The sequence below is a fragment of the Pogoniulus pusillus genome, chromosome 30 (genome assembly GCF_015220805.1).
Source record: "Pogoniulus pusillus isolate bPogPus1 chromosome 30, bPogPus1.pri, whole genome shotgun sequence".
Taxonomy (NCBI): Eukaryota; Metazoa; Chordata; class Aves; order Piciformes; family Lybiidae; genus Pogoniulus; species Pogoniulus pusillus.
In genome coordinates, this window is record NC_087293.1 from 5807149 (window position 1) to 5821130 (window position 13982).

The following is a 13982-nucleotide window of genomic DNA, read 5'->3' on the forward strand; positions in this document are numbered from 1 at the left end:
TTACTGAGGCCAGAACACTTGTCACAGAATCATAGTATCAGTCAAGGTCGGAAGGGACCACAAGGATCACCTAGTTCCAACCCCCCTGACATGCCCAGGGACACCCTACCTTAGATCACCCTGCCCACAGCCTCATCCAGCCTGGCCTTAAACACCTCCAGGCATGGGGCCTCAACCACCTCCCTGGGCAACCCATTCCAGGATCTCACCACTCTCATGCCAAGCAACTTCCTCCTCACGTCCAGCCTGAACCTCCCCACCTCCAGCTTTGCTCCATTCCCCCCAGTCCTGTCACTCCCTGACATCCTAAAAAGTGCCTCCCCAGCTTTTTTGTAGGCACCTTTCAGATATTGGAAGGCCACAAGAAGGTCACCTTGGAGCCTCCTCTTCTGCAGACTGAACAGCCCCAACTCTTTCAGTCTATCTTCACAGGAGAGGTTCTCCAGCCCTCTGATCATCATGTCAAATCATCTATTGGTAAGAGCCACAGGAGAACACAACAATCTGAACGTTCTATTATCTACAGCTGGCCACAACTTCCTTCTTTCCTCTAGAGAGATGCATGATTATATCAGGGCAGCAACATGCCAGTTGACATCTTACCTTGTGGTGATGGCATAAATGGCTTGGCACCACCATAGGAGAGCTTTCTAGAGCTGGGCACAGATCCATGCTCTCCAGGGTAAGGAGGGGAAGCACCAGTTTTAGGAAAGCCAAGAGGACTTGTACTGCTAGACCTTCTGACTGTGCCAGACCTTAGAGGAAACAACAACAGGACACGTCACTCCAGCTACCAGTGACAAGGAGTAAGGAGAACAGGATTGCCAGACCCACCCACCCAGAGACTTCCACAGAACTGGAACTTCATGGCTCCTTGTATAGTGGGATTTGGATGCAGAACAGACAGAGATTAAAATGATAATCTTTGTTTCCAAAAGGCTCAATAAAAAAGTATTAAGTTTGCAAACAAATGGAAAGAAGGAAGGAGATGAGCTTAGCTACAATCAGGAAGTCCTGTCATGGCTCAGAAGTCAATTTCAGATGCTCTCGGGTACATAACACCAATCCTGAACAGGACAGTTTCATGTCTTGCCCTGTCCTAGGTGTTAACTCGAGGCAGTGTCTTCAGAATGCCCTGAGAGGGCTTTACTCAAATATCTCTCCTGTGCTGAGTCTCCTGCTCTTTTTAAGGAGTTGTTTGGGTGGAAAGCTCTGCCAGTGCAGGCTGTAAGATGTAAACCTAACCTACACCCAAGGGTTACCAAAGAGCCTGCCAGAGAGCTTTGACTCAAATCAGAAGCTACAGAGCAAACCAGAGCAGTGTGTGGGTGTCAGATCTGAAACAGCTCAATACAGCCCAGAGGAATTTCTCTTTGGTCTGGACAGTCAGAACTGCCTGGGCTCCAACCCCCTTGGAAAGCCTCACCTTAGGGAGTGACAATTAATTTGTGCAGCCCACACATGCTGGCACCTCAAGTATTAACCAGATGCTGAAATGAAACAAAGGAGGAAACTAGACAAGTGGGAAAAAGGACAGGCAGACCACCACTCTGGAGAGAGATGAGATTACTGCACATCATCTTCATTCTTTTCCACTATTTTCATGTTTTCACTGCTCGTTAAGAGCACACAGCCTTAACTCCATTTACTGAAATGCCACTCTGCCTCTGCAGGCTCCTACACCACAATTCCCATTACACTCAGCTGTGTGAGAAAACAGCCTTTTCATCAACCCTCTCAGCCTGCTCTCACTTTGGAAGCCTTTTCTTCCCTTGTTAAAGGAACATTAGTCTCAGGCAGCAGGTGGTTTTCTGGAATCAATGAATATGCTGAAAAAAAACCCTCTGTTCTCAAGCCACTCAAAGATGCACCAAGGTATCCTGCCTCCTCCCAGTGAGGCTGCCTTAAGCTGTCCATATGTATCTGAACAGAAGGAAGAAAGCCATATGGATTTCAGCAGCCCAAGCTGGGCTGACTGCACTACCCAGGAATGGCAGGGCCATCCTGATGAAGTGGCAGTACATCTACTCAACTGTGCTAGTTTGAGCCTAGCTAGGATGTTTTGGTGAGAAGAATTAGGTGATAGGCTGTGAAAAGGAAACGATGGTGATGTCTGCTGCACTCATAGGCTTGCTGAGATGTATAAGAATGAGAACATAAACACAGATAAGGCAGTTGTTTGCTCTCTGTCTCCGGGCCTGCACTTCTCTCTAACCTAACCTGCTGTCTGTGTGACTAATCCATCTGCTTCCTAACCCCTCTGGCTGACCCTCCAAACTCACCTTGAATGTAAGGCAAAGTCTAGGGTAGAGGGGGAGAGAGAAGGTAGAAGGGTGGTTGGGAGCCCCTCCTGGGGACTCTGGTTTCTGGGAGGGCTGCTGTGTTTCTGTATTACCTTTTAACTTGCATATTTCTGCCTATAGCTGCATATATATTGTAAATACCTGCTTCTATATTGTGCTAAGCTGTAAGTATAAAGCTCCATTCAATTTTCCAGCAGCTGAGTCTAGTCTGGGTGATTTTTCTTAAGTGTGTGTGTGGAGGGGGGGGTGGGTAACACCCAAAAATACTTGATGCATGTTTTACTTTATGCCCCATTTCAGAAAACAAACCAAAAAAAAGTAATTATCCCAAAAAATATCCATCTCAGTAGTTGCCACACAAGAATTTGATCCACCACCCCACTTTTCAAGTCATTACTACATTTCTCAGCCAAATGACTCCATGTTATGTTCACGTGGTTGGAAAAAAGGAAATCCTTTACAATTTTAACCTAAAAATCACTTCTTCAGATTCAGAGGCCTAATGCTCAGCGAGTGCCTGGCCCTGAAGCAAAATGAGGACACCACAAGGAAACAGACACCTGGCAAGGTGAGAAGGTACCTAGCTGTTCAGTGACAAAATGTATTTCTCCCCCCACTCTGTGTTTAACTCTCCACAACAGGAGCCATCCAGAAGGCTGAACATTATCTCTCAGGACCTGGCAGAAAAACACACCAGCTGACTGCTGCTGCTGCTGCTGCAAGATATAGAATGTCAAACGCCACCATACGAGACATGGGATAAGCAAGCAAGCAGAGGAGCAGGACAGGTGATGTGGCCAAAAGGACTCACACATAATTACCACCTCAACAAGCAACATATCTACCCACAAACAAGCCACCTTACACAGGCACGCAGCAGCCACTCAGATGACAGTTGTCAGCCTTTCAGAACCAAGAGTGTATATCAAGGTTTGCAGCTGGCAAACATGAGGCACTGGGCTGTAAAGGCCTGTTTGATACACCTGGCAAAGTGGAATCACATGCTAAATGCTTGATGAAAATGTCTCCTTCCATTCCTGAAGGGTGTCTACTGAATCTGCTGATCAGAGGAAGTGATGGCAAGAGATAAATATGGCTTCCTGGGGCAGAAGAAAACATGACGTCAGAGATCCTGCAAAGATGCTAAAAGCAGAGTGTGAGTCACCCTGATTGTGTCCATTCCTCGAGTTCCTCTGCAGGGATGATGCTAATCTCATCATTGCACAGTGGTGACTAAAAGCAGCAAAACATGACAGTTTGATCCTGGACTGGTAGCTGCAGGCTGTGAACCTCAAGACAGCAGCCTGTCAGCACACTTGGGGCAGGCATGGCGTGCCAAGGTGCATCCTCTGCACCTTCTCCAGAGCTCTCACTTTATATGGCACATGGACAACCAGGACTCTTTTGTGAGTTCCAACACTAACAGGGCACACAAATTTTGCTGCCAGAAGCACAAAGCACACAGGAAACAGGAAGGAGCTTACCACAAAGCCCACCCCACACTTGAAGTGAATTTAAAACAGTATTAAAGTAACACTGGCACAAAGCAGTCTCTGCTGATCCTTAATTAAACAACATACCGTGTCTCTGCTTCTGGGTCTACTCTAAATAAGGCTTATCCTGAATTAGGCTGGCTGAAGCCCAAAGGCTGACATGGGTATTACCCTACTTCTGAAATCTAAACTTAAACTAATCCAGATTCCAAAACAACTCTTCCCAAAAAAGCCATGACACCTGAGACACTCCTGTTTGAACACTCCAGCTGTACAAACTCTTTAAGATCTTGAGTCTCCTTCCAACCAGCCTATGACCTAGGCTGCTGCTGTCAACCCAGATGTCAAACTTGTAAGAACCAGAAATTGTACCTGAGAGGAGACAGAAGCCCTACACGTCTAGGACATAGAAAGCAGTACCAGTGAAGTCAGCTCTATGGCCAAAGGCTGGCATCCAGGTCCTTCTGATGGCTCTTTTGGGAGACGTGCTCTGCCTCACGGGCATACATTGCTCATGATGCAATTAGCCCTGGCTGCATAGCCACATTAATATGCCACTCATGTAAGACTCATCATCGCTGGTGTGACTAGCTACAGGAACTAATTAAGGTAGTCAGGGAAGTCTTGCAGCCTGATCCATTTCAGTTGTTCATCTCAACTTTCTGCTTTCATAAGGGCATCTGCCAGATGGATGTTCTCTGCTTGGACATCCCAACACAGCTGGCATGGGAAAAGCAACCAGACTCAAAAGGGGCTCAGTCTGCACTGAGAGCTGACAGGAGCTGTCTTGCATACACACACAGAGGTAAAACTCTGAGTAGTTGGTAACAAATACATCTCAACATCACTACAAGAACACTCCCAACTATGTCCCTACACAACACGTACCACACTGGCTCCCTACAGGAAGGAGGGAAGCCCATCACCCTGGCCAGTTTAGAGGTACAGAGAACAATCAGAAAAGAGTTTGGTTTACAGCCCTCAAGCTGTATTAGAAGACCCCCTCCTGCCAGCCCCAGCACTTACCGTGGGGAGCTGCACTGATGGGGAGACTGCAGGTTCTGCTCGATGCGCCGGTAGTTGTGGATCTGCGTCGGCACCGGGATGGGCACGGAGTGTCCGTACTTGCTGCTGGAGAACTGCCCTGGCCGGCTGTGGAGAGGAGACACAGCCAAAGCCTCTTGTGAGGAGTGGGCCTTCAGCAAGGTAATTGCAGGTTCTGTTTCCACAGAGCAACTGACGACAGCCAGCCTTGCCTTGGCGGCTCTGGGCTTGTGGGTTTACAGCGGGAGGTGGTTCCAAGCCGTATCAAAGGGAAGTGGCAGCACACATCCCCTGAAAACAGGCTCCTCTCCTGCAGCACAACTCCCACCCACGGACTGAAGTTCAAACATCCACCCAAGCGCACCACTCCCTCCGGGAAAACTGGAGCCCTGCTATTTCAGGCCACAACTGGCCTAGTTTCCAACAGCTCAGATCCACAGCCAAAGAGCACATCACTGAGCAGGGGCCAAACAGCTGTGGCTCACAAAGGACACCACCAAAGATTTTGCTGCCAGAAGCTGGTTGTGATTCATGCAGAGGCACTGCTGCAGCAGTGGCACCTCCATGGAACTCTCAGCACACCATAAAGAGAAGACAAGCTCGTGGTGCCTACCAGGATGTTAACTACAGGGTGGAAAAGGCAGCTTGGAATAAATCCACGGGGCAGAAGCTGATGTCTACAGACTCATCAAGGTCAGCTGAAATACCACACAGACAATGGGATGGGCCCATCCTGCAAACATCAGACTTCCTTCTAGTTCTAACCAAGCCTCTTAACTCACTCACATATGGTATCTATTCCCCCAGGGGGCAGTTTCCCCTGTGACTTAGCTTGTACATGATGCTGTACACAAACCAGGCTACACAAAACCCATGCGAACACGTTTAAACACCAGGTTTAACTAAAGTAGCTGCCTAAAGTCTTTTCCCAAAGGCTCCAGAATTCTCAGATTAATTGCCATGGCAATGCTATTCACAACTGCCAACACCAACTGCAGGGATGTTGCACAATTACAGAAAGGTCTTATTAGTGATGAAGGTTTCTGCAGTCTTCCTTGCTGTTAGTCATGGACACACACCTGGGTCTGCCCCTGAGAAGCAGGAAGTATCACTTCTTCAGGCCTAACACTCAGAGTGGAAGTGTTTAAGATGAAAGGAGGCATTTAATTCAGCAAGAATATACACATGTGCACAGAGGAAGAGATAAGAATTAGTGACTTGTTCATAGAATTAACCAGGTTGGAAGAGACCTCCAAGATCATCCAGTCCAACCTAGCACCCAGCCCGACCCAATCAACCAGACCATGGCACTAAGTGCCTTATCCAGGCTTCTTCTGAACACCCCCAGGGATAGCGACTCCACCACCTCCCTGGGCAGCCCATTCCAATGTCAGTCACTCTCTCTGCCAACAACTTCCTCCTAACACCCTTCCCCAGCACAACTTGAGATTGTGTCCCCTTGTTCTCTTGCTGGTTGTGTAGGAAAAGAGACCAACCCCCATCTGGCTACAACCTCCCTTCAGGTAGTTGTAGACAGCCAATGAGGTCACCCCTGAGCCGCCTCCTCTCCAGGCTGCACACCCCCAGCTCCCTCAGCCTCTCCTCACAGGGCTGTGCTCCAGACCTTTCACCAGCTTCATTGCCCTTCTCTGGACATTCCAGTATCTCAACATCTCTCTTGAATTGAGGAGTCCAGAATTGGACACAGCACTCAAGGTGTGGCCTGACCAAGGGAAGAATAGCCTCCCTTGTTCTACTGACCACACTGTTTCTGATACAGCAATTCAGTGCTTCCTATTTACCAGAATCTCTTTCTGGGGCAAGGTCAGCAGTACTCAATGGTTTATGGTAACAGTGTTGAACAAAGCTGACCTGCAGAAATGTGTCTCCAGATCTCCACAGTAGGCACATGAAGACACACCTCGACCATAAGAGAGCAAAATAACTCAAGAGGTCTTTCATCAAGGCTGAAAGTTCGAAAAGTGATTCTGATTTCTTGATTCCCCTCTCAACAGGTTCACCAATTTTTAAGTTCTGTGTATTCTTCCCCATGTTCTCTTAGTTCTTCCACCAAAAGAACAGACTCTTAACCTATCTCTAAAAGGCAGCATGGAAGCCTTGATTCTTCACTGACATTGAATAGAAAAAGGCACTCAAGGTTTCCAATTACCTAGCAAGAAGGTGAGGCTTTGGTGTCTCTGCCTTCCACCAGCATAAGACACAGTCTCAAGACAGACATAAAGCAAAGAGAAATCTGAGAGCTCGTGTCAAGCTTTGTGCACAGCCTAACTTTCTACACCCTTTTCAAACACTACCATTTTCATCTGGACAAAAATCTTTCAGAGGAAAAGAAGGATTCCTTATCTCCCCAAGAGTTACATCAAGTCCTTCTACAAGTCAGACCTCTCCACAAGGTGCCAATTGCAAAAGCCATCCAAATGAAGTGGCATACACCAAACCTGCTAACTGGCAGTTGACCATAAATCTGCAAAGGCAGAGATAAAGCTGGGAGAGGAAGTTTAATTACTTGGCAGTAATTAAAAGCTCTATGAAAGTGGTATTAAATGCATTGCTGTGGGATACATCCAGGGAAGTACTTTTTGTTTGACTAAGCATCTTCACCAAGGAAATGCTTCTAAAAAAGAGAACTATCAGCATATTTTAATTGTGCCTACTCCTTATTCTCTTGGTTTAGAAGGAGAGCTGCTCCAGAATGTGCTATGACGTCCTGAGGAAAACCTACTGCTAGCAACTCTAAAATAGTCTTTGCTTTCTGTCCTAGTTGGACTGCATCCAGCACTGCTCGCTAGCCTGCAGCCACACACGAAAGAGAGAGCTGCTCCTTGCAAGTGAGCAAAGAGAGAGAAAAACAGAAGTCCTCTGTACCAGTTAAGTGCTAAACCAATAGGCCTCATGACAGATCACAGCCACTGGCAATGACTCTGCCACCTTGTGACCCAGTAGAATGGAATGAGGCTGGATTGGTGAAGATGGTGCTGAAGAGTGAAAAGTAGGCAGCATCTGTAGTCACGTTCCATGAATTTCTACTTACTGCTGTCCATAAAAAAAGGCCAAATCCTTTAATAAAGGCTGATCCTCAGAATGCAAAGGAATCAGTTAAGGAATAAGCTGTTAAAAAGCTTAGCAGGTGATGGTATAAGAAGCCTCATGCAATTAAACTTCACACTGTGGTGCATGCTTGCCAATTAATCTGATCACGTCAGTCCAGCTTTCAGCTATATTCTCCTCCTTTAAGTTTGTATGCTTTGTGGCTATACTTTGTCATTTCCTGGGCTCTGTGTATGTGACAAGTGTCTTCAACACATAGCCTGGGACTACATTTTCTTCTTCAGAAAGATTTTAGGGTCATCCATCTCCCAGCATGAAATTCCCTTCAACTGTCCTCCTCCAACAGGTGCCTTATTGACAGAATAGAAGATGAAAGCTGCCTTGTTTCCCCGGTAGGCAGGAATGAGACAGGAGCAGCACTGTCAGCTCCCTGTAAGCTAAACACATACCCTGAAGCTTCAAGCTCTGGAGTCAATGAGATCATCTTCCAGAGACCATTCATGTCTTCTGAACATAAACGTGTCTGGAGGCACTGGGGTTGCTGGGCAGCTGTGTGTGGGCAGCTGTCACCTACGACAGCTCCCAACACCAAAGCTGAGTTTAGAACAACTGGTTTAAGTTGGAACTAAACCTCTGACCATGCCTCTTTGCACTTCTTACTCCTACTCCTGCATTCTCTGTTACTAAACAAGGCCTGTGCAGAAGCATGACTGTATACAGTCATAGGCCAACAAGGTGTCTGGGGATTCAAGCACACTGCAAATCACCGAGTAGGCCCAGACCTGTCCTTCAACAGCAAGGAGAGACAAGCAACACTCCTCCACAGTTGCTCTCCTATCCCTTGCCCAGTAATTCAAGCCCACAGCAGTTTCAGACTTGGCTGCAATGCTGCACTCCATTTCACTGCAAAGAGTCTTTAGCTGGAACACTTCATGCTTCTGCAAGCTAAGCACAGAGAGGATGAGCAGCACACACAAGCCAGCAGAGTACATTTACTTTCTGCTTGAGAATGATCCCTGTCCCCTGAGTAAACAGAGTTAATTCTGGCTCTACTGCCTTCTCTCCTGGCCCCTCCTGAAGGCCAGAAGAGGGAGAGATAGGCTCTGTATTTGGGACTGATTAGTGCCTCAGTCTGGGGAGTTTTCCTGGGTGTTTCTCACTACCCTTCAATTAAATAAGGGATATGGACCTTGCCCAGCATGCCAACATCTGTAAAATCCCCTCTTGGAGGCCAATGGGTATTCAGTCAATGTTTCATAGTCACCAATGAAGAGCCTTTCTTACCTGGATGGGCTGGGAGAACTGCTGTATGGGGGTGAAGGAGATGGTGTCCGTCCCTGGCTTTCCAAGCCTGCTGAAGTCACCAAAGAACTCCTGAAGAATGATAGAATAAACCCAGCTGTTAGAGCCTGGAGCCAACCCTGCTCCCCTCCTACAAAGCTGAGTCTGCCCAGCACCTACTTCTAGGAGCTCTGGGGACTGTCATGCTACCCCACATAGCCTCTGGTGTTCAGGTGCCATTTGCTGATAATCAGACTGAAAGTGGTCAGAAGCAGGCAGGTGACAGTTACTGCTGACACAAAAGCTAACTCAGCAACACCTTCCCTCCTCTCCAGCAGAACCTGCAGGTCCCTAATGCAGAGCATGTTCCAGCAGCTAAACAATTTCAGTTGCCTTGGTGCTCTTACCCGCTGTACATCAAGCTGTCTTGGATGGGTTTGCCTCCTGCAGCCTCAGCAGTTAAATCACCTGAGGAACAGAGCAGTGCAGAAACAGATTAAAGCAATATAATTTTCTTTAATATCTTTACATATTCAGAGCAGTTGAGAATTTGGGTAGCATTTCCTGCTCCCCTAAGACCTGCTGAGCTGCTTGTGAAGTCAGTGTTTTGTGAAATACACATGGGCTGAAGCTTCAGTGGCTGCTGCTGCTCTTTGTACCTTGAAGTTTTGGGAAATCTAGGCTGAAAGGAAACCCTTCTGGAACAGAGCCAAAACCTAACAGCTCTTCTGGAGCACTGCCCTCTTGGTGCAAGCAAGTAGGTGCTGTGTAAGAAGACAATGGTGTGTGTTTCATGCAGGGTTTTGAAACATCCACGTCCTAAGTGGCAAAACCCCAGGGCAATCAGGAGTAGCTGGCAGCTGGACACACAACATAAGGCAGTTTGTGCCTTTGCCAAAACACCTGAACACTGGAAGCACAACTAGTGCAAGACAAGTGCATACTGGTCCCACTGCTGTTCCCAGGAACAACAGAAGCAGCACCAAGCTCTTCCTTATCACAAAGATTGCATAGCAAAGACCTTGACAGATTCCAGTTCTACCCCTTCAAATTCTTGCTTTCATAAATGTAGTGCAACTGCAAAATGAGGAATCAGAGCATTTAGCACCAAGTTTCAACTCAGCAAAGCAATGGGACCAGTATGCACTTGTCTTGCACTAGTTGTGCTTCCAGTGTTCAGGTGTTTTGGCAAAGGCACAAACTGCCTTATGTTGTGTGTCCAGCTGCCAGCTAATCTTGATTGCCCTGGGGTTTTGCCACTTAGGACGTGCAGGAACATACTTAAGCATGCTGGCTGAATCACAGAATGGATTAGATTAGAAAGGGCCTTAGAGATCATCTACTCCAACCCCCCTGAGCAGGGACACCACTCAACTAGACTTGGTTGCTCAAGGCCTCATGCAGCCAGCTTCTTTCCCAGGGAGAAGGCACCCAAAACCTTCTCAGGCAGCCTATTCCAGAGTCCCATCACCCTTGTACTGAAGACCTTCCTCCTACGATCCAGTCTAACCCTGCTCTCCTTCAGCCTGAAACTATTCCTCCTTGTCCTAGTGCCAGACATCCTGTAGGATCCCCTCAGGTACTAGAAGGCAGCTCTAAGGTACCCTCAGAGTCTTCTCTTCCCGAGGCTGAACTGAGGTCCTGGCCTTTAGGTACACACACATTTTCAAGCAATTGCTATCCAAGTATAAACACACAGAGGTGCTAAAGTTAAATAGGAAGCCTTTGAAGAAAATTCCAACACCTTTTAGCTTCCCCCAGGGACTTTTTTCAAGTATAAAATCCATCTTGCCAGCTGAACTCTCGCCTTGGACTGTGATGCTGAGTGAAACTGAAGACAGAATGACATGAGAAAGGCCTCTGTGAGGCAAAGACACTTCTCCCTGTGAGCCTACTTATCTTCTTTTCTAGTTGGATTTCCAGGTTCAATCTCTTTTTGAGGTCCCAAAGTAATCTTTCCTCTCAAATCCTATCTTTGAAGCTAATTACAAAACACCCTATGAAACTAGACAGAGACAGATGTCTTTCCCAGCTGGAGAACACACACACTCCAGGTACTCAGGAGAATCAGACAGGTCTAATTGCTCTTTCAGCTTTCTAGCACTCATCCTTAACACCCACATCCCCCTCTGCAAACACCTTATGCATTTCCAGAAACCCCCTTACTTGGGAACTGTGCTGGAACCATAACGAAGTCATCGGTGTCACAAGATGAATTCTTACTGCTGCTTCCAGCAGAGTCCTTAGATCCCTGCAGAAAGCCAGGAGAATCCTGGGTAGGAGATGCCAGTGTCTTCTCCTGCAGCTGCTGCTGCATCTCTCCAAGGGACTGCTAATCCAACAAGAAAACAAACAACAGCTTCAGCACATCTACATCATCTACTGGATCCTTTAAACCATTCTGTACAAGGCTACAAACAACATTTTGCTGATAAACCAGGGCTGACACTTTGCCAGAAGCAGCTGTTTGGTTTACTGAAAAGGAACAGCCTTTTATGTCCATGTCAGAGCAGCACATCTTTTGTTACACAAAACATCCTACCAGCATATCTGATGCTTCCCTGATAAGAAAAATTCACTGGAGATATTGCATCCCTCTGCTAAGGCTTTCTACATCAAACTAAGTATTTGCTACCAACTCCATTTAGTCTGTGTGTGGATTAGGGAAGAGCTTTCAGAGACAGTTTTGGTTATTCTTCTGGGTTATGCTTTTTGGGGTCTATGTTTCTTTTTGGGTGATTCTTAAACACCTAGTCTCTGCTTGGGCTCTCACAGTCAGCAGGACTCAGGAACACATACATAGGAAGTCCTGCACTTTCAGACCAACTCTGTTTTGCTGCAGAGCTGCATTATGAATTCTGAAAAATTAACTATCACTATTATTTTTTATATCCAGGCAAAGATTGTTAATAACTATGAAAACTGTTTATTAAATCTCACCAGAAAACTTATTTATAGTGTTCAAAATCCATGGTTTGGATACTTGTACACACAGGGAACAGGCAAACTAGAACACACTAAGGAAACTGGCAAGTACAAACATTAAAACTGGAGAGAGGTTCTTAGTTTCAATTATATCTCTTGCCCTTCAGGGGACTTGAGAGGCTCTCTTCTGCTACTAAAGCAGAAAGGCACAATAGAATCTAGCCACAGAATTTCTTAGAAAGAGGCTTTGAATATTTACTCCTTTGAATATTTACTGTGTCCAGTTTTGGGCCCCTGAATTCAAGAGAGATGTTGAGGTGCTGGAACATGTCTAGAGAAGGGCAACAAAGCTGGTGAAAGGCCTGGAACACAAACCTTAGGAGGACATGCTGAGGGAGCTGGGGTTGTACAGCCTGAAGAAAAGGAGGAGGGCTCAGGGGTGACCTCATTGCTGTCTACAACTACCTGAAGGGAGGCTGTAGCCAGGTGGGGTTGGACTCTTCTCCCAGGCAACCAGCAACAGAAGAAGGGGACACAGTCTCAAATTGTGCCAGGGGAGGTCTAGGCTGGATGTTAGGAGGAAGTTCTTCACAGAGAGAGTGATTGGTATTGGAATGGGCTGCCCAGGGAGGTGGTGGAGTTGTTGTCCCTGGAGGTATTCGAGGCAAGACTAGATGAGGCACTTAGTGCCATGGTCTGGTTGATTGGACAGGGCTGGGTGCTAGGTTGGACTGGGTGATCTTGGAGGTCTCTTCCAACCTGGTTGATTCTATGATTCTATACTCACAAAACAGTATCAGAGAGAACCCAAAATTTGAAAGGAATTCTGTCAGTGGCTTGAAAATCAAATTGTTGCAAGCAAAACAGAGCATAATGTGGCAGGGCAAAGCAGGCACAAAAGTAGTGAGGGGACATGTGGCAAAAGGCTATTTGCTGTTTGTCCAAGTGAAATGGCCTACTGACCACACAGATTCACCAATCAGAAGGGCACATTGCCAAAGCTGACCCTATTAGTCAGGAGCTTGCTTTCCCTTAGTTGGGAAAAACAAGTCTAGGTAAGTGTTAGACCCTCCAAGTGGGCATCTCCAAGCCTTCTGTCTTCTCCCTGTGCTCGGCTTCCCCCCCACTCTGCAGCAGGAAGGGGACCATGGGGTCATGCCTGGGCAAGCCAGGACATGTGTCTTCCACAACAGGCTGATAAGGAGCTAGAAAAGCCTGGAGGGGGTTAAGCAGAGATCAACACCTCACAGCCACCAAAAGCAGGACAGACCCTAGGGAGTTCCATTTTCCTGTTTCTTTTAGCCAGATAAGGAACAGCTCCACCACCCTCACAATCTGTGGCCAGATGGAGGTGGCCTGATGGTTTAAGAAAGCTTTAAGACAGCTGAACTGCCCACAGAGTTGATCACAAGCTTTATCCTAATGCAGTTTTAGGCTGAGGAGGACTTGAATCAGCTTTCACTGGGGCCCTGTTAAGACTTTGTTCACTCTCCAAGGACTCTCCTGCTGTACATATGAGCAGAAGCTTTCCACCTCTCTTCCTGGCAGATGTGGTGTTTTTCACATGATGCAGCAGCACCTCTCTATCAGCAAAACATCAAAATGCAGAGTGGGGTCAGTGCAACATGCTTCTAACATGGGACCTCCTGCCAACTCTGGCAGTAAGTGTGTTCCCAAAGCAGGAAAGCTCAGGAGACAGAGTCTGCTTTTCACATCATCTGCCTATTCCTGGAGTCTCATGGTCAGGAGGTGCTCAGCCTATTTAGGGCTGCAAGGGGAAATAGTCTCTCAGGAACAGCTATGTGACATTCAGAGGAGACCAGCCCTCACATCTCTGACAGCCCACATTATGAGCACCTACATTAGC

General features: G+C 47.1%; 1 protein-coding gene across 3 annotated transcripts in view; it reads right to left on the reverse strand.

Annotated features, from left to right (window-relative positions):
- Nucleotides 1–13982, reverse strand: part of ULK1 (unc-51 like autophagy activating kinase 1) — an 86781-nt gene that overhangs the window by 16322 nt on the left and 56477 nt on the right. For 2 of the 3 annotated variants that reach the window (XM_064168577.1, XM_064168575.1), the window contains exons 14-18: nt 11357–11522; nt 9598–9658; nt 9194–9283; nt 4823–4948; nt 604–755 (exon numbers count right to left, since the gene is read on the reverse strand). In XM_064168577.1, coding sequence (XP_064024647.1) covers nt 604–755; nt 4823–4948; nt 9194–9283; nt 9598–9658; nt 11357–11522 — 595 coding nt within the window. The remainder of the gene's footprint in view (nt 1–603; nt 756–4822; nt 4949–9193; nt 9284–9597; nt 9659–11356; nt 11523–13982) is intronic. The other variant, XM_064168576.1, reaches the window with a different exon arrangement.